Raw genomic sequence first — 18,640 nt, 5'->3', positions numbered from 1 at the left:
AGTAACTAGTTTTTGATGTCTTATAATTTTTTAGTTTCAGTTTAGTTTTTAGTGTTTAAAAAATGTTTTTACTTCGGTTTTTATTAGTTTCAGCATTAGTTGTTTTCTTTATTGTATTCCTGTTATTGTATGGAGAGAATGTGTCAGGGTTAAGATTCAGGAAAATCTGCAAAGGTATTATACTGAAACAATGCAATGAACATGTCCGCCAAAGCCTCATCAGGTAAGTTCTGATAATAAATTTAACCAAATTAACAAATCTAAAACTGAAGCTTTATTTATTTATCTTATTTTATTCACATCTAGTTTTAGTTTTAGTTACTGTAATAACCTCATGTTTTGAACGACAACGTGTAAATGCCAGATCAACATTACGGTTTAACATTTTTATGAAGTTTAAAGATTTATTATACGTTAATTAATGAATTAATTATTCTTAATGAGATACATTTACATACAAAAAAGGAGGGAAATGTTATTTTTATTTAGCGTTTGGTACTTGTCCTCTTTACAAGACAGAGCCTCAGACTTTCGAGGTTATCTCATTTCAAAATACAAAAATGCATTTGTACATTTAATAGATTATTGCAGTCCAAAGGTCCTTACAGATGACTGATAAGCCAATCGTAAGACAGGGCAAAAATTACATTTACAAAAAGGACACAAGAATTGAATGAGGTCAATAAAGTAATGATTTTTTTCCTCTGATTGGCTGCAACTTGCAAACAGAAGGTTTGAACCGCAGGTACTGTGCTCACAGTCAGAGGTGTTTGCCTCTTTCAGGATAGCACTATAATGTGTCAGGTCACAGGACTTTCTAACATTAGCTTTGCCTCTTATTCACACTGAACTTCAAAAAGACTGGATTTAGAAACCTTACTGCCTGTAACTGGAATGAGCTCCAACAAATACAGAAATAAATAAACATGGAGCTACATTTTCTGATGTTACCAGAACATTTTAAAATGATCTATTTATGAATCTGAAATCATTATCATGCATATTTTTCCTCAACTATGTATAATGTGTCTTTCTATTTCTATGTGCTTTCTTTCTTGAGCTCAGTGGGACAACCTGGGTAAAAAAAGGTGTAATACTGATCATGATCTAGATCCCAGAGCAGAAAAGGCCTGTCTGAGCAGTTGAAACCTGAGGTTTTGACTCTCTGAGAAGGCACTGACGTCATTATTGTAGACTTTTTCCATGTTTCATATGAATATGCAGCACTGTAACAGTATGTTGATGACACAAAATAAGAAAAAAGTACGATAGGTTGACTTTATGGTATAAATACACTGTTTATATAGTTAAATTATCATAAAGAAACAGCCAACTTTGGCGAAATTCAGACTTTTAAATGGTCAACAAATGTTCGAACTAATCCTACAGAGGCGATCGTTTCCTGACTTTTAGTTCCTGTTATGAGTCATGATCCAAAAATACTGAATCCTACAGCTTTGATGAAGCAGATCGGTTCTTCATTTGACCCTTCCTGCCTGGAAAACACCCACATTTTTAGAACTTCACAGATACATTTTGCAATGTAGCTTTTCCATTTAAAAAAGTAAGTCCCATGGCTTTCATGATATCATCAGGATTATTTTCTGCCACATTTTAAGCTACATCCTGAGTTTCAGAAGAACTTATATACTTTTCATACATTGAATAGTCCACCTGGTCACAAATAAAACATTTTTTGTTTATTAAATTAAAATGAAATAAAATGTAACATTTCCCTGTAATTCCAACCACAAGTCACAGAATTCAGGTTATGACCCAATCGGTTATTTATCCAGTGTGCACAGAAATCTAAGGGACATTTGTTTGTTATGGTAAATATCCTAACAGCAAGGTTTTGGGTTCACAAGACCAGGGCATGTGAACATGAAGAATGTCAAGGATGGAGGTCACTGGGATCCATTAATCTTTTAGCACACGGGGACAGTGCCAGCCAGACACCAAACAGGATGCCATCAGCTACAGTACCTCCCCCTTGGCTGTGAAACCACAGGTTGGTACTCTCCTATATCAGAGATATGTGATTTTGTGTTTGGCCTGTGTAAATGCAAAGATAAATGCATATATTTTTACTTCAAAAATGCATAATTCAACCAGAGGCTTAATTACGGCATGTTTTAATTAGGCCAGGTCAGTGCAGTTTGTACAGAGTGCTGGGGTGCACTGTCCTGCTGTTGGGGGATGCCATTGCTCTGACATGGAGTGGGAGGTGTGGATGGATGTCTTAGTCCATTCCAAAGTTTAGGTGGGTGGTAAGTGTCAAAGTAACATCTACATGAATGCCAGGACTCAAGGCATTTCCCAGCAGAACATTGCAGTAAACTGACCAGTCAGTGGTTTCACTGCTGTGGCTGTGTACTGTCAGTGTATACAGATAGCATAAAACCTCTTTGTACATGGTATATATCGGTTTCTTTGTTCACTCAGAAATACTTCAGCCTGGCTGCAGTCCTTCATATTGCCTGCATCTTTGGTTTCATCTGTAACAGTATTGGAGTGATAATGAAATAGCACTTCAGTCTGATTATCAGGCCACAGCGTCCTGTTATAGACACATCAAACACCAGCCTGCTGGTTCCTAGGCAACTTGGTCAGAGAAAGCAGACTCGCTCAGACAGTAACAAGTCAGAGCTAATGGCATCACCGGCTCTGATGTAAATATCCCAACAAGGGTCTATTGTGTCTCACGATTCAAACGCAGAGAGATCCGTTTTATTTCCTACAAACACTGTACTGTTATGAATTACATTCTCTTCAGCCCATTTATAACAATATAAATCTGTGTTGAGGAAATACAAGTGCACTCTGTTATTTAAATATGGTGTATGCATATTAATTTTGAAGCCATGTGTGTGTCACACACATCACCAGTGTGTGAATGTGTGTGTGAATGGGTGGATGACTGGATATGTAAAGCGCTTTGGGGTCCTTAGGGACTGTTAAGGCGCTATATAAATACAGGCCATTTACCATTTACCATTTACCATGTGAATCTGTGAGGTAGGTATTCAGAAACCACAAATGGAAATCCCTCAAAATGACCACGAGGTGGCGCCTTTTAGCTGTAGAGAAACAGAAAGACATCGGGGGATACTGTGTTGCTGATTTTGGAACCACAGCATGTATGGTGCTGTGAAAAAGTATTTGCTCTCTTCCTGATTTCTTCTTTCTTGCATATTTGACACACTTAAATGTTTCAGATCATCAAACAAATTGTAATATTACCCAAAGATAACCTGAGTAAATACAAAATGCATTTTTAAAACAAAGATTTCATTCATGGGGCTACTGGGGGGGGGGCTACTTGGCCCTGTGTGAAAATGTAATTTCCCCCACCTTGACCCTGTCCGTCAGACTGAAGTAGACTAAAAGATCTCAACATCTGAGATCCCTTTGGAAGCATAATTTCTAAGGTTTTGGGACTTCAGTGAAGCATGGTAAGAGCCATTATCTACAAAAACCTTGGAACAGTCTTAAACATTCCCAGGAAAGGCCAGCCTATCAAAATTATTCCGATAACCCTTTAATGATTCATTCAGGATGTTACAGGCGATAAGGGGAAGTAACAAAAAGTGTCCAGGTCGGAAAAAGGAGACGAGGAGGCAAAAGGGTTACATTAAAGAGTTTTATTAAAGTTTCTATCAAATACTCGACTAAAAGAGATGGACAAGCCGCTATCACCATTTAAAGAAACAAAACAAAACTCAAGCGTTGGTCAGTAAACTGAAAAGTAACTAAAAAGGATTAGTTGCCAAACACACTCCTCTCCACCAAGAAGGAGCAGAACACACACACACAACTCACTGCAACCACTCACATGGCACTCTGGCCCAGAGCTCACCTTTCTCTGGGCTTAAATACCTTTAATTGCTGATGTGAATGAGCTGTACAAAAGAAAAAGGTGGCACCTAAGGCAGGAGAGCTGGTAGGACACGCCCACACAGGCAACTGCAGGAGGAGGCCCTGCTAGGGCCGTAACAAGGAGGTTACAAAAGAACCTAGAACAACATCTAAAGAACTGCAGGTCTGTTTCACTTGTGTCAATTAAGCTCAGAGTTCATAAATCAACAAGTCCACCTTTGACTGGATTTTTTTTTAAAAGGGGGAGTTTTTTGAGTGGCCTAGTCAAAGTCTGGACTTACATCAGATTGAGATGCTTTGGCGTGACCTTAAACAGGCCGTTCATACTCAAAAACCCTCCATTGTGACTGAATTAAAACAACTCTGTAAAGAAGAGTGGCTCAAAATCTTCCACAGTGACATGAAAGACTCATTGCCAGTTATCAAAAATGCTTGATTTCAGTTTTTGCTGCCAAAAGTGGCCAAATCAGTTGTTAGGTTTAAGGGGCAATTACTTTTTGTCATGGGGCCAGGTAGGTTTTTCCCTTAATAAATGAAATAATCATTTTAATCATTTGTATTTCCTTGGGTTGCCTTTGTCTAAATGTTTGATGATCTGAAGCATTTAAGTGTGTCAAATATACAGAGGGGAAAATACTTTGTAAATGATAAATTGTTACTACTTGTTAGGTCAAATTTACAAAGAAAACCTAGCAGCTCAGAGGAACAGAAGAAATATTTCATTGTGCAGCGTTAGAGTCATTTACACAGTCTCAGCAGGTTTGAAGAAGAAGTTAATGTTGGGTGTTTTATCACAACATTAGGCAGCTTCATGAATCACTGTCTTGTTTAAAGAAATCTCATCCTGGTGGTATTTATGAGAAAACCGCAGAAACATTGTCTAAACATATCATATACTGTGGAAATCATTCTAGGTCTTGGAGGTAATTTGTCATTAAAGATAGGCAGGGATAGCTCAGTAGGTAGAGTGTCTGCCCCATGATCGGAAGGTCGGGGGTTCGACCCCACTGAACGGCTACCCTGAGGTACCCCTGAGCAAGGTACCGTCCCTACACACTGCTCCCCGGGCGCTGCACTGGTGGCTGCCCACTGCTTCACTAGGTGAATGGGTTAAATGCAGAGGAGTAATTTCCCTTCGGGGACTAACACAACACACTTTACACTTTAAGTGCTACAGCGGTGGGTGAGTCTGCATTTTGGAATGATGGTAAACATTTGCAAAAAGCCTTTGTGGGGGACCGTGAATACCAACTGTCAGAGCACTGTGGACCAAAGGGTGGACGGTTCACTAAGCATCTCAAAAACAGCTCCAAGTTGAAGCATATTACTGTACCGGCATGCCTCTCATTATCCCAGCTGGAGATGAGTCTGATAGCCTCAGCACATGCCTCAGATGATTAGTGTATGGTACAGTGCTTTGTGATATTGTCCTTTACATAATGTTTCAGTCAAATCGGGCATGGGGCTCTGTTGCCGGTTACTGGTCCATACTCTGATCGCCCGCTGGCCTGTGTCCAAACCTGCAAATACAGCTTCAGTGTTGTCCCTCCGGAGACAGTAGCCCTTCTATTAAAAGCACTTATAATCTGCACACAACTGTCTGTTTTCTACTGTATTGGCAACACTGCAATAATCTGTTTGAAGAATTTTAAATAAAGGATCTGCAAATGACCTTAGCTCTTCTCAGAGTTTAATTTGACTCAATCAAAGCGCCCCAAAGCATGCCATCATTAAAAAACAACAACAACAACAGCACCATACCATTTGTTTCAGGAACATTAATGAAAGCAAAGCATGGGCTACTTCTCACTGAAACTCCACTGTGACTGAGTTAGTGACCGCCCACAACTTCTTCTACAACCACTGAGTTCGATGTATCACTCGCGCCTTTAACGCAGGACTGCTTAGCTCCCTCTGAAAGACGGACCATGGGTTGGAAGGAGCAAGGCTGGATCGCTTGTCTGAGTTTTCTCGGATTTGTGGTCTCGGTACAGAGCATAAGTCGAAACGAGCTTTTTCCTTTCGGTCCGAGCGCAAGAGACCAGTTACTGGAGCCTGGGAATGATCAGACGTATCGACTGGATCTGAGCAAACCGATGTTGTTTTATGATGGCACTTTCCGCAGCATCTTTGTAAGTTAACTCTTAACCTTTTTTCCCAAGATGATTATTATTATTAACATTAATACTCTTGCGTTGGCTTTACTGGTCACCGACCGTCCGTCGTTCTTGCGCAATTGCGCGTTAGCCAGAAATGGAGTAAGTTTAAACAGTTCCTAGAAGTTGCAAAACGGAGCTCCAGCAGGGTATCACTTTTTCCTTGTCTGTGGAGTATTTGTAAATACTGGATTTCTTATCGCAGATGCGGCTGTATCATGTCGAAAGCATGTGTTCACGCATTTCTTTGTTTCCCTCGAGGTTATCATTTTACTGCCGACACCAAATACCAAACCTTATTTTGCAATCCATCCCAAAAACACCCAGTGAAGAGACAGAGAACTTTACAAAGTGGTCACTGGGAGGTTTATTTCTGGAATAAATCATGTAAAACTGTATGATTTACAGTAGAATATTAGAATATTAACTGTTGGCCTGTAGCGCTTTTAAAAAGAAGCCGCACCATTGTGTGGAACGGACAAGCAACCCTTTATTCCCACAGTTCTGGTTTCAAAGAAAAGTGCTACATCTCTGTTTTAGTGCTGCGTGTGGAAACTGTGCCATGACGCAGTAATTACACTTACAGATGCATTCGTCAAAGCTTTGCTGATGTTTTATGCATAAAGATGTTTCTACCAAGCATTCAAGCTCTTAAAATGAAGGTTTCTTCTTTAGTAAAGCTTACCATTCATTCCACAGTAGCTTGTCCCGTCTCAACCCAGTGGAGGCTGTCTCTGCACAATCTCCATTTAAGGAGATTGTGCAGAGACAATGATTAACATGATTAACACACGAGCCTGAAGCTTAAATGAAACACATGAATGCAGTGTTCACCAATTAGTCTGCTGACTGCCTCCAGGTTAACCTTCCATTACCCATCACAAACATATTTCTGCGCTGCAGTCAAGATGCCCTCAAGAGTTTTGTTTTCATCTGTGAGACGGTCTGCCCTGAACTGTCTCTGCCCTGGGGTGGGAGGGTGATTCTTCTCACTTCATGAGTATGATCCATATTTTACTGAGCACTTACATGTTAACCACTAACCTTAGAGCTCTTTATCTGCAGCACCTCTGTGAATAGGATCACTGATCATTTTCCCAGATCTACCCTCCATTTTGGCAGGAAGTTTCTGTAATGACATTTAGTGCGCAATCTTTAGGCTCTCTGGGGCTACTCATCGGGGGCAAGGACAGGAAACCTTTTGTTTTTTCCTTTGGTCAGGAAGTGAAGGAGCCCCCATGTCCAGTGTGTGTCTGGGCGTGTTTTCTTGACACGAGCGCTGCTTTCTTTCTTTTTACGAGCCTCGCATGTGTTCCCACTGCAAGTGTGTAAAGACTGTGTTAAATGGCATCTTGTTTGTTCATTAGCACAGTAGTGGGACATAGCTGCTGACTCAAATCATTAGTGTAATGAAGATCAAAGTGGGTCAGATTGAACTGGGATTGTATCCCCTGTGAAACAGTTCAAGTTGTGTCAAGAATAAAACTGTGTCAAGAATAGCAGGAATTTCATTTCAGTTTCTGTCTTCTAGATTAATGATTTTCGCTTTTCGTTTCAGATTAATACCAATGGGTTTGTCGCCACAAAAGAGCCAGAAAGCGAGCTGACGTATCTTGGCAAAATGCCCCCAAATTTTGGCATGATTGCAGCTCTGCAAGGAGACCTGCACACGAGCGATGGCGTGGGGAAAGTTTTCTTCCGAGAGGACTCCAGTCCTGATATTCTACGCCGCGCTGCTGAGCACATCAACAGGGCTTTCCCTGAAGACGACGAAATCAATCCCACCCATGCTGTGGTGGTCACCTGGGTTGATGTCACCACCCATGGACTTGAGAGCAGAGGAGATAGCGGCATCAAGAAGGTGAGTGTCACATAGTTATTCAAGTAATCTAGAGTGGACGTGGTCACTGACAGAGTCTATAATGTTTTGTTCCTCAGAGAAACACCTTCCAGCTGGTTATTGCATCTCTGGAGACCACCTCATACGCTATTGTCCTCTATCCAAGGGATGGGATAAAGTTTTCCTCCATGCTTGTGGGAGACACTAATGTAATCATGCATGCTGGTTTCAGTAAGGGTTTGGTCCAGGGTTTCTTCGGTTCCAGCAAGGGACCACACTACCACACCACCAATGATAACGAGCAGTCCGTGAGGGCTTTAGCAGAGTAAGTCAGACGTTAACAATGACGGTTCTTGAAGACATGTTTTCTGCCCAGAAACTTAAACTTTTCCTCCCACAGGGAGACGAACTCTGGCCTGAGGGGTGTATGGGTGTACGAGATTGGGACTTCTCCCTATTTTTCCAACGTGGCTCCAGGTGAGGTCCCTGAGCTGCCCACTGAGGCTCCACCACAAGAAGACGCTGACGCTTATGAGGAGTCCAGCGCTGCAAGGAGGCCGGTGTACACTGATGGACAGGTGGTAGCCTTCTCTCCTTATCTGCAGGAACAGACTGAAATCCACCCAGTTCAGTTCCAACCACAGAACCGGGAGGTGGTGGAGGTGGATGATCCAATTATAAATGTAGATGGTGAGTTTATGGTGTTTTAATCCAACGAGTGTTTGTTAGTGAGCCGTTCACCCACACTCGCTGATGGTAGCAAGCTTGTTTGCAGCTCTGCTTCCTGAGCCATGTCTATCGCACTGTATTTTGAGAGTGAGAGCGTGTCGTATATAAATGTTTATTGTGCCTGTCTTATCAGCTGTTCCAGCCATGGTATTCTTACTCTTCCTACCGTTTCCCATGTTTTCAGTGTTCTCGTACAACCTTGGCAGCTGTGCAAACAACAGAAATAAATGCTCCAAGTTTGGTGAATGCAGGGACTACGCCAACGGATACTGCTGCCATTGCATCTCTGGCTTCTATGGCAACGGGATACAGTGTGTGGCAGAAGGTACATGCAGAAAAGCGTTTAAATATGACATTTTTTTATTAGCTGGTAGATGTGGAAACATAAGAAGAAATCTTAGCTGTCTTGTTGCAGTCTCACATGCAGTTCTTGGATAAAATTCATTTTAAGTGAAGTGGGTTTGCATGTCTCTGTGAGTAACTTCGATGGGGTGGGTGTGTTTTTGTTTTCTTTTGGGGGGGGTTGCAGGAAAGCCACAGAGGGTGAACGGCAAAGTACACGGAAGAGTGTTTGTGGGCAGGTCTCCTTCTCCGGTGGAGTTCGCCAACATCGACCTCCACTCTTACATTGTTGTGAATGAGGGTCGAGCCTACGTCGCCATCAGTGACCTCCCGGAGACCGTTGGGCCCTCGCTGGAGCCCCTGGTGTCAATTAGTGGTGCGATTGGGTGGGCGTTTGCTCTGGAGCACCCGGGCTTCAAGAACGGCTTCAGTATCATCGGTGAGTAAGAACAACGCTGCAATGAAGATATTTCATGATGTGACATTCAGTAGCTTGTCTTGTAGTTTGTACAGGGTTTAAAAAAAAAACCTAGTGGGAAGCATAAATTTCTGTAAACAAATGTCAGCGCTGCTGCAAACACAGCTTGCATACAGCTGCAGTCTTCCGCACTGTCTCCCTGAATTCCACTTGCATTACCTCAGCTGTAACAGAAAGCCACGAGACAAAGTTCATCCCAGGGCAAAGTCTTAGAGTTAACATCCTCCTCTCTGGCCTCTGCAGGGGGGGAGTTCACTCGGCAGGCTGAGGTGACCTTTATGCCAGGGAATGAAAAGCTGATCATCAGGCAAGAGTTTAAAGGCATCGATGAGCACGACCACCTGATTGTGAGCACCAACCTGGACGGCCAGGTGGCCGAGGTGCCTCTTGGCTCCACCATAAAGCTCGACCCGTATTCTGAGATCTACCAGTACAACAACAACTGTGAGACATCTGGAACAGAGAATCAATATTTCACCACCTTTTCTGATTTTGAACGAGACATAAAAGAATTGCAAAAAAGCTGAGTGTTTGTAACGTGTCCATCTCACCTTTCAGTGATCACCTCGTCGTCCACTCGGGACTACGTAGTGACTCTGCCGGATGGATCCAGGGAAACCAGGAGATATCAGTGGCGTGAGACCATCTCCTTCAACGGCTGCTATCATAGCGAGACTTTGAGAGACATGAAACCTACACAGATGCTAAGCATGGACCACATTTTTGCCATTTACGATCCTGGACAACGACTCATCCGGTTCGCCCTGACCAGCAAGATCGGGGACATCAATGGTGAGAAGACTTTTTCGTTTTCCTGCCTTTGGTTTGAGCTCACTTCCTTCCTCAGGAACAACATGTCCTGACAGAGAGATTATTTTGACCAGACGGGCTTTTTGTTGCTATTGTTAAATGGTAAAAATAGGTATGTTTTGCTTCAAAAAACCAAAACAAAACCTGTTTAGAAATAAAATTCACCTTTCCTTCTCAGGAGGGCAGCCGGAGGAGAACCCATGCTTAACCGGAAGACACGGATGTGACACGAATGCTGTTTGCAAAGTCGGAGAGGGAGCAACGTTCACTTGCCAATGTGCTGCTGGTTTCAGCGGCGATGGACGCACATGTTATGGTAAGAACTGCATATTTAATCATGTAACAAAGAGCAGTTAGAGTTTATTTTCTGCTTTTGGAAAAATCTAACTGTTTCCATATCTTTCAAACTCATCGTTAAAATCAACCGATTTTCTAAAGCCTTCCTTCCTGACTAGGGAACTGCACAATCATACAATTAGCAGGGGGAGTCCCATAGGATAAACAAAGCATTTCCGACTCAGAGACCAGGTTAACAGAGCTAGTTCAAGCTCTATACAACCGAATCTTTTGCATTAGAGACCAAACAGGAAGAGGAAGGAAGAATTTCAGACAGATGCTATCATAAAAGTATTAGGAACTCTAATCAGGCTCTTTTCTTTGATCCCAAAACATTTCATAATGAAAAACTTATCTGGCAAAACCAGACTTCTCTAACTCTGACCCAATCCAAGACTTTTTAAATCAAGTCATTTTGTTTATATGACTCAACGTCACACGTAAAGATTCCCAGGATTTTACGTACATAAAAACAGGAAAAACGCACTTGGACAGAAAGGCGATCTGTCCAGGATGTACCCCGCCTCTCATCCTATGACAGCTGGGATACGCTCCAGGCTCTTCTGTGACTCTGAATTAGATAAGCAAAAGACAGTAGACAGATGAAAAAAAAATGTTATGAGTTTAGCATATCATCACTATTTGTTTCTTTATTTCTTATTATCAGACAACGATGAGTGCAGAGAGGATCCTCAGCGCTGCGGCCCTAACGCTATCTGCAACAACCAGCCCGGGACCTTCCGGTGCGAGTGCGAAGAGGGGTATCAGTTCGGTAGTGACCAGAGAACCTGCATTAGTAAGTGGTTTTTGTGTGCTGTAAAGTGCTATTACATATCAGGCAAACCTCACCTCGTTCTAGGGAGGTAGAGGTGCAAACATAACCTGTAATAAAATTCATTATAGTATGAAAAAGTCTGTGGTGATTATTAAACCGTGTAGCAGCAGCAGCACGGTGGCTGTAAAGCATTTTCTGGCATGCCCCCAAAGATCCAACTTGAATTTCAGTTAAATAAATATTAAACTGTATTCATTCGTCTTAATTTCACGCCATATTTTTCACCCTGTTCCCCAACTTAAGCAGTTCTATCCAAAACCAGTCAACACATTATTTTTCTCACGCTGATAGCATTTCCCAGAATTTGTCCTGCTTCTCCTCAGAGGTTGATCGACCCGTGGACCACTGTGAGGCAGGCACCCATACCTGCTCACCCCACGCTCAGTGCAGCTACACCGGAGGCTCGTCCTATGTCTGCACCTGCCTACAAGGGTTCACGGGAGACGGTAGAAGCTGCCAAGGTACTGCAGACAAACGCACTGCTCTCAGAATGTGCGCAAGAAAAATAGACAAAGTAGGCTTATTTGTAGTTTTTAGACAGTGCAACATAAATAACATTTTTAGCATTTAATATCACAACTTGGCTTAGTTTTTTCATTTGTTTGTTTGTTTGTGGGTTTTCTTTTTTGCATGTTAGTCCACCAACCTGCAATAAGCAATGTTGCATGTTTTCTATTATTAAATTAGTTTTAAGGTAATTTTACAAACAAAAAAAGACTTAAAGGTTGTTGGCTGCATGTGAAAATTTGCAGTTTTCCCTGTTCCTTACATTTATAAAATAAAATTCAACAATTAAATTAAATAGCAGGAGCTTCTAAAGCAGGGGTGTGAAACATAAGGCCCATGGACCAGAATCAGCCCGGCAAAAACTCCACTCCGGAGTTTTAAAAACACAGTTTTAACTTTTCTTACTTTAACTTCACTTTATTTATATTTATTTAAGTTTTACAGCTTCCCCCCACCCCACTTCATACTACAGCAAAGTCATCTATAGATACACAATTAAATGATGGAAATTTCCTGTTTTTTTACTATCTACTACAGAAATTTATGGTTTTGGTTTTTTTACAGTGAGTTCACAGAAAAGGGCTTTGTTTTCTGAATGAAACTTTGAATTTTATAACTACAGGACAGTCTGGGCAACGATTTTACACATTTGTCATGTAATTTCACTGGTCCGGCGCACTTAAAATCAAAGCAGCTTTAAGTGTGACCGGTCAAAAAAGAGGGACATGAAGAAAAATCTGCTGAAAGTAAGGACTACATTCAGTGTGTCCAAAATCACTTGATTCACCAAATGCATCCTTAGGAATTATTTGAATTGTTACACCATCTGCTCAGGACTGTGGGCGGTGAGGTTGGTTGCATAATACACCAACAGAGACCAAAGAGTGAAACATTAAAAACAGATGGGAATTTCATGTGTAGAGGTCCCGAGTCTGGGTGTAGGGTTTTTTGGAGGGGTTTTTCTGGTCTGGGTCCTTCCATTCTTTCCACATGTTTGCTTGATTTTCTGCTATTTGAGGAAAGTTTAAGTCAAAGGTCCACCCAAGATCTGCTGCATGGATCTCCACTCATAAAATGACAGAGAAAGTGTTCATATTTGATTTTTTTCTGCTCTCTCATCCTCCATCCATCCATCTCGCCATCATCTCATCCATCTGCCTGAAGACATAGACGAGTGTCAGCAAAGCAGGTGTCACTCAGACGCCGTGTGTTACAACACTGAGGGATCCTTTACCTGCCAGTGCAGACCGGGTTACAGCGGAGACGGTTTCCAGTGCCTTCCTGGTAGGTGAACTCTCTGAATTGCACCGCTTTAAACATAGCGTTATTTGTTAGCTGGCTTGGCTGCACATTCATTCTGGGGGTTGAAAATAAAGCCTGTGTAGTTACATGTTTGTTTTGGAGGTCCTTCACTGGAGCTCAGACAGCCGAGTAATAGTTTTTTGTTTGATGTAGTTTCGCAAAATGGGTCATTTTCATTCACAGCCTTGTAGCCGTTTAGGCCGGAGGGGGTGTTTGGAAAATGAATTCCTCGCCAGAGTATATTGGTGCCAGCTGGAATCTGTTTCTCATTCCCTTCTGGAAAGCGCGAGGAATTTGTCATGCCTTGTGAGGGATGTGAACTTTATGTGTAGCTGAAATTTAAATTAGAAGACTCCAAAAAGATAAAAGAAACAAGTTCGGGGAGTTTGTTGCCGGCTGTATTTGTTCATTTTTGAGTCTTTCTTTTCATATTTTTCTTCAGGGAGGCCAAAAACACGATGTGAGGCTCACAGAGAGAGCGTCCTGGGTGTGTCTGGCCCACGGGGGCCGCGGCCTCCTATTGGTGCTTACATCCCCTCGTGTGATGACAACGGTCAATATGAGCCCATGCAGTGCCATGGAAGCACGGGACATTGCTGGTGCGTGGACCAAAATGGACAGGAGATCTCGGGGACTCGCACCGGACCTGGCAGCAGACCGATGTGTGAGTAAATCACAGAAAGAGGTTACAATGTCACTCACGGCGGCGTTAAACAAAAACTATGGAAGCACAAACACTTCGGGAGTTTTGATGAACTGATTTGTGTGCGTCTCAATTAGGCATCGACCACAATACTGGGCCGTCGCCCATCGGACCCCGGCCACGGCCCGATGTGGATGCCCTGACCCCAGGAACACACCTGCTGTTTACCCAGAGCGGCAGGATAGAGCACGTTCCTCTGGAGGGTTACGACATGAAAAAGAACGATGCCAAGCCCGTCCTCCACCTCCCCGTAAGTTCATCTTTAAGAGAGGAGTTATTTCATTCATTTTTATATGGCTTCTGCAGCAGTTTTATTCTTATTTTTAAGTTAAAGCCACAATTTCCTGTCAGGATTGTTTACTTAATTTAAATAATATACGAGAAAACAGTCACAAATAACTGCGCTCTCCTGTCCTTAAACTTTCTTCAGCTCGGGGATTTTTCCCATCTGCTTCTTGCATCCAAAGCTTGCACTTTATTGTGGACACATGGTGACATTCACGCTAATTGCGAACATCAGTCAGACAACTTTACAGTTGCAGTCTGCTTTTCTTGTTGCACTGATTTCCAAAACAGCTGGCATGAAGTCTGCTTGAGCTCCTCACTGTGTGACTCAGTTTGTTTGGATTTAAAGTCTCGACGATACCATCCAAAAAGCACATCTGCTCCACGTTCTGGACCGTTGTTGTGTGACGAAAGCTGCACTTCAAAGGTTCGTTGTTTGCTCACACCCTCCTTCGCTCCACAGGAGAAGGTCATCATTGGTGTAGCCTACGACTGTGTGGAGAAAATGGTGTACTGGACAGAAATCACGTCTCCCTCCATCAGCAAGGCCAACATCGAGGGGGGAGAGCCCACGTCCGTCATTAGTTCAGGTAGTGTTTTCTTCACGCTACTGGTTCCCCTACATTTTGAAAGAGGAGGTTAAAAAAAACAGAAAAATGCACTCTCTTAACAGGTTTGGAAAGCCCAGAAGGGATTGCGATCGACCACTTGGGTCGAACAATGTTCTGGACGGATTCCGCTAAGGATCACATCGAGGTGGCGTCTCTGGACGGGTCTAACCGACGTGTCCTCATAAACACCGACCTCGTCAACCCCCGAGCCATCATCGCTGACCCTTCCAACGGGTGCGTTACGATTTAACAGCCTGTTTATTGAACATAGTTTGAGTTAAACAGCACTCTCTGTGAAAATCTACAATGCTCATTTACTTTAAAGAACAGGTAACATTCACAAACAGACTGATATTCAGTGTTGCTGAAAATCACAGCAGACTCACTCTTCACCTGTCCTCCAACAGTAACCTATACTGGGCTGACTGGAACCGTAAAGCCCCCAAGATTGAGACATCTTACATGGATGGATCCAACAGACGGGTGCTGGTTAGAGACAATCTAGGCCTGCCAAACGGCTTGACTTACGACCCTCGCAGCTCACAGCTTTGCTGGGCAGACGCAGGTAGATTTCAGACGGATGACTCATCTGTGAAACGGTGTCTGCTGTGTGCAATCAGTGCTAATTACAGTCTCTTGCCTGCAGGCACGCATAAATTGGAGTGCATGGATCCGGGTCGGGGTAGTCGCAGTACGGTTTTGGAGAGGATCCAGTATCCTTTTGGAATGACAGCTTTCGGGAATAACATCTACTACACTGACTGGCAAAGGTTTGATTTTTATTTTAAGAATGTTTTTTCAAGTCTGCCTTTTTAAATGGTGAAAAAAAAATAAAAAATAATAATAATTCTTACAGCTGGAGTTTGTTTATAAATGAGACCCACTGGTGTTGTAGCACCCAAGACACAGGGTTTTTACTTTTACCTGTGATTCAATGTGTCAAGGCAGAGGAAAGAGAGGGAAGGTTAAAGGTCAAAAACTGCCCACACTTAACCACGGCCTCTTTACATTCTCTGTGGCAGGGCTCAGACGCTCCCACACTCAAAATTGTGGCGCTTCCTCCACATGTGTCCGGCTCTGTAAATTATTTATTCCTGAGCAACTCCAGAAAAAAAGGCTTTTTATGTGTATGTGTGTGTGTTAGTGTGCACATGAGGTGAGGAGGAGTCCTAAAAAGTGACAGCTGCTTGCAATTTCTCAGCCCCAGACGTCTGCGAGTGACCTCCACAGGGCCTCCCTGTGATCTCGCCAGGGCCACAGAAAGGTTGAGAGGAGGTGGTGTGGTGTGGGTGGTGCACACTTAAACAGTTTACAACAAACTATGTCATGTTGTGGCTAAGAAACCCACCCTCATCCCCCTCTTTGGCCTTACTCAGTCTCAACAGACTTTATAGAAAACATAAGGAGGCTGGACGGATGATTGCTCAAGCTCAGATAGTCCTGGATTTCTGAACTCCTGCGCTGACTGTGTTTGCAACAGGGATGCTGTGATTGCAGTGGACCGCTATGCCAGCAGGGAGTCAGATGAGTTCCAGCCTCAGAAGCGGACCAGGTTATACGGGATCGCCACAGCCTATGCCCAGTGTCCTGCAGGTAGGAAGTTGTGATGACACATTCCCCTTCAATTCCCCCTCTTCACATCTAACCCTGATGTTCAGCTCCACTTTCAAGCCGCACGCAGAAACTGCTTGACCCTTGTATATTTGGGGGGTACCTTTGAGCCCAACATTATGCGCTCCTTTTCCTCTTTGGGACCGGGCTGACCTAGTTGTGACCGTGCAGGCTCTTTAAAGAATCCTTTAGAGCACTTTGCAAACAAAACAAACAAACAAACAAAAAACACAAGTACAGTTCTTAATCTTTAAGCAGCTGGGGGAATTCTTCCAGCTTGTATTTATTATCAAGCAAAGGAATGACTAATGGCACCAGGCAACATCCTCTCTTCTAGATAAGGCTAAAGCCAGGGAATGCAGAGTCAGGGGAGAGGGGCCTCCAACATCTGGAGATTGCTACGTGCTTCCTTTGGATGTTTTTAGTGCATTAATAACAAGCAGTGAAGAGGCTATTTCCCACTGATGCCTGCTGTAAAATGTTTCCTTTGTCCCCTCCGTCTGTCAGGACAAAACTACTGTTCTGGAAACAACGGCGGCTGCTCCCACCTCTGTTTAGCAACACCAAACGGCCGTTCCTGCAAGTGTCCCGACAACGCGGCTCAGGTGGGCTGCGTCGAGAGAGAGTACTGAAAGGAGGCGTCCGGCGCTCCCGGAGTGGACAAGTTTTAAATCTGGAGCCACTCAGCATGACTAAATTCTAACTGCTGCAGAACCAGAACCGCCTCTGAAAAGCAGAGGTGAACTTACTGTGCCTTTTTTTTTTTTTTTTTACTGCTCACTGTTATTGTTACCTACATTTTTTTGTGTGTGTTACATTTCCCATTTATAAAATCACAATGAACTGTAAGTAGAAACACTACCATGGTGACCTTTTTCCTGAGTGCACAAAAACTGAGAATGAAGCTCGAGGAAATGCGTAATTCTAATGTGAACTTTATCAGAGCGGTAGATGACGTCATCTCATGCACTACTGCACACTGAACCTGGGCTTTTTCTCATCCAAGTGTTATTGTGGAGCAGGGTGGGGGGTAAAAAAAAAAGCTGGTGGGATGAGTCTGGATCCTGGGCAGAAATGAGAGGGAATAAACATTTTTCTGACACCGTGGGCTCCCGAGTTTGTTGCTTTACAGCGACACCTTGTGTTAGGTAAGTGAATTACAAATATTCATATCTGGTGCTGTTGCGGTAGGTGTCGCCATTGTATAACCTCAAAAGGGGGATGCCTTGTGATATACAGTACCTGCCATGGTTGAATAAATAACTTGTCTTGCAGATTTATATGTATGAAAATGTAATAAATGTTTATTCTTAAACAATTTCTGCGCGACTTTTATCGCAGATGACTTATACACAGGTGCCATTATACACCATTTCTTCCAACAGGCTTATTTTTAACAAGCTGTGTGTGTAAAGACCGTCTGGGTGTGTGTGTGTGTGTTTCTTGTCACATGACTTATTTTTGCGTCTGCTTGGATGATGCGTCTACTTTCTCAAAAAGGATCAAGAAAAGCTGCCACCCACGCAGTCTGTGTGCTGGAGGGGGGAGACACGTACGTCAGTGGTGCATTAAGGGGGCTTTTAATAAACCCGGAATATTTTTATCATAAAGACTTGAAACCTGATTGAAAACCTGCTTCGAGCCAGTAGTCGTTACTGTCGCTCTCCAGCGACTTGTCCCATTCACAACGTCTTAGGGGTATATCATGATATAACTCTGAGACAAATCTTCATTTCGATCTCACAAAACAATGCTATGACCATAACTGGAAAACAAAATAAAATTGTGACATTTTCTATCCAAAATATCAGTGACTGTCATTGTCTAACAATAAAAAAAAGTCTGGCCATTAGTGCTGTGCAAGACTGCAAAATTTGGTACTGAGTAAATTAAGTAAATTATTAAGTAAATATTGGGACAGTATTTTCAGTATACTGATACTTTAATCTATAAAGACAGCTTATGTTGGGGAGATCGTTGTGTCATGATTTATTAGAGAAATCATCACTTTGCATGGATCATGGAATCACTGTGGTCTTTTACTTTCCACAGTACTTTAACACAACAAACACACCTCTCAGCTTTTCATGTATTTTGAATCTGAGGTTGTGTGTGTGTGTGTGTGTGTGTGTGTGTGTGTGTGCTATTGACTATAAATAAAAAAGACCTGACGATCAAAAAGGTTCAGATATTTTTCAAAGTGCATGTTTGATAGA

At 42.8% G+C, this 18,640-nt stretch overlaps 1 protein-coding gene across 1 annotated transcript; it reads left to right on the top strand.

The window, feature by feature from the left end:
• Positions 1-5,720: 5,720 nt before the first annotated feature.
• On the top strand, positions 5,721-17,742 carry nid1a (nidogen 1a). The gene is made up of 20 exons (XM_003441199.5): positions 5,721-6,011; positions 7,594-7,896; positions 7,974-8,200; positions 8,276-8,565; positions 8,789-8,929; positions 9,134-9,385; positions 9,668-9,868; positions 9,983-10,216; positions 10,413-10,550; positions 11,238-11,366; positions 11,729-11,866; positions 13,077-13,196; positions 13,657-13,878; positions 13,995-14,167; positions 14,666-14,792; positions 14,876-15,047; positions 15,221-15,378; positions 15,460-15,583; positions 16,294-16,406; positions 16,932-17,742. The coding sequence occupies exons 1-20, from the start codon at positions 5,808-5,810 to the stop codon at positions 17,054-17,056; spliced, it is 3,591 nt and encodes a 1,196-aa protein (XP_003441247.1). The 5' UTR covers positions 5,721-5,807; the 3' UTR covers positions 17,057-17,742.
• Positions 17,743-18,640: the final 898 nt, after the last annotated feature.

This window comes from Oreochromis niloticus, linkage group LG13 (genome assembly GCF_001858045.2).
Source record: "Oreochromis niloticus isolate F11D_XX linkage group LG13, O_niloticus_UMD_NMBU, whole genome shotgun sequence".
Classification (NCBI taxonomy): Eukaryota; Metazoa; Chordata; class Actinopteri; order Cichliformes; family Cichlidae; genus Oreochromis; species Oreochromis niloticus.
This window is presented reverse-complemented; position numbering and strand designations above follow the sequence as displayed.

Bases quoted from the DNA above. Each gene is read 5' to 3' on its own strand.
- nid1a (XM_003441199.5), top strand. From the start codon at position 5,808: ATGGGTTGGAAGGAGCAAGGCTGGATCGCTTGTCTGAGTTTTCTCGGA. The intron at 11,867-13,076 runs GTACTGCAGACA...ATCTGCCTGAAG, and splicing joins AGACGGTAGAAGCTGCCAAG to ACATAGACGAGTGTCAGCAA. The intron at 14,168-14,665 runs GTAAGTTCATCT...TTCGCTCCACAG, and splicing joins AGCCCGTCCTCCACCTCCCC to GAGAAGGTCATCATTGGTGT.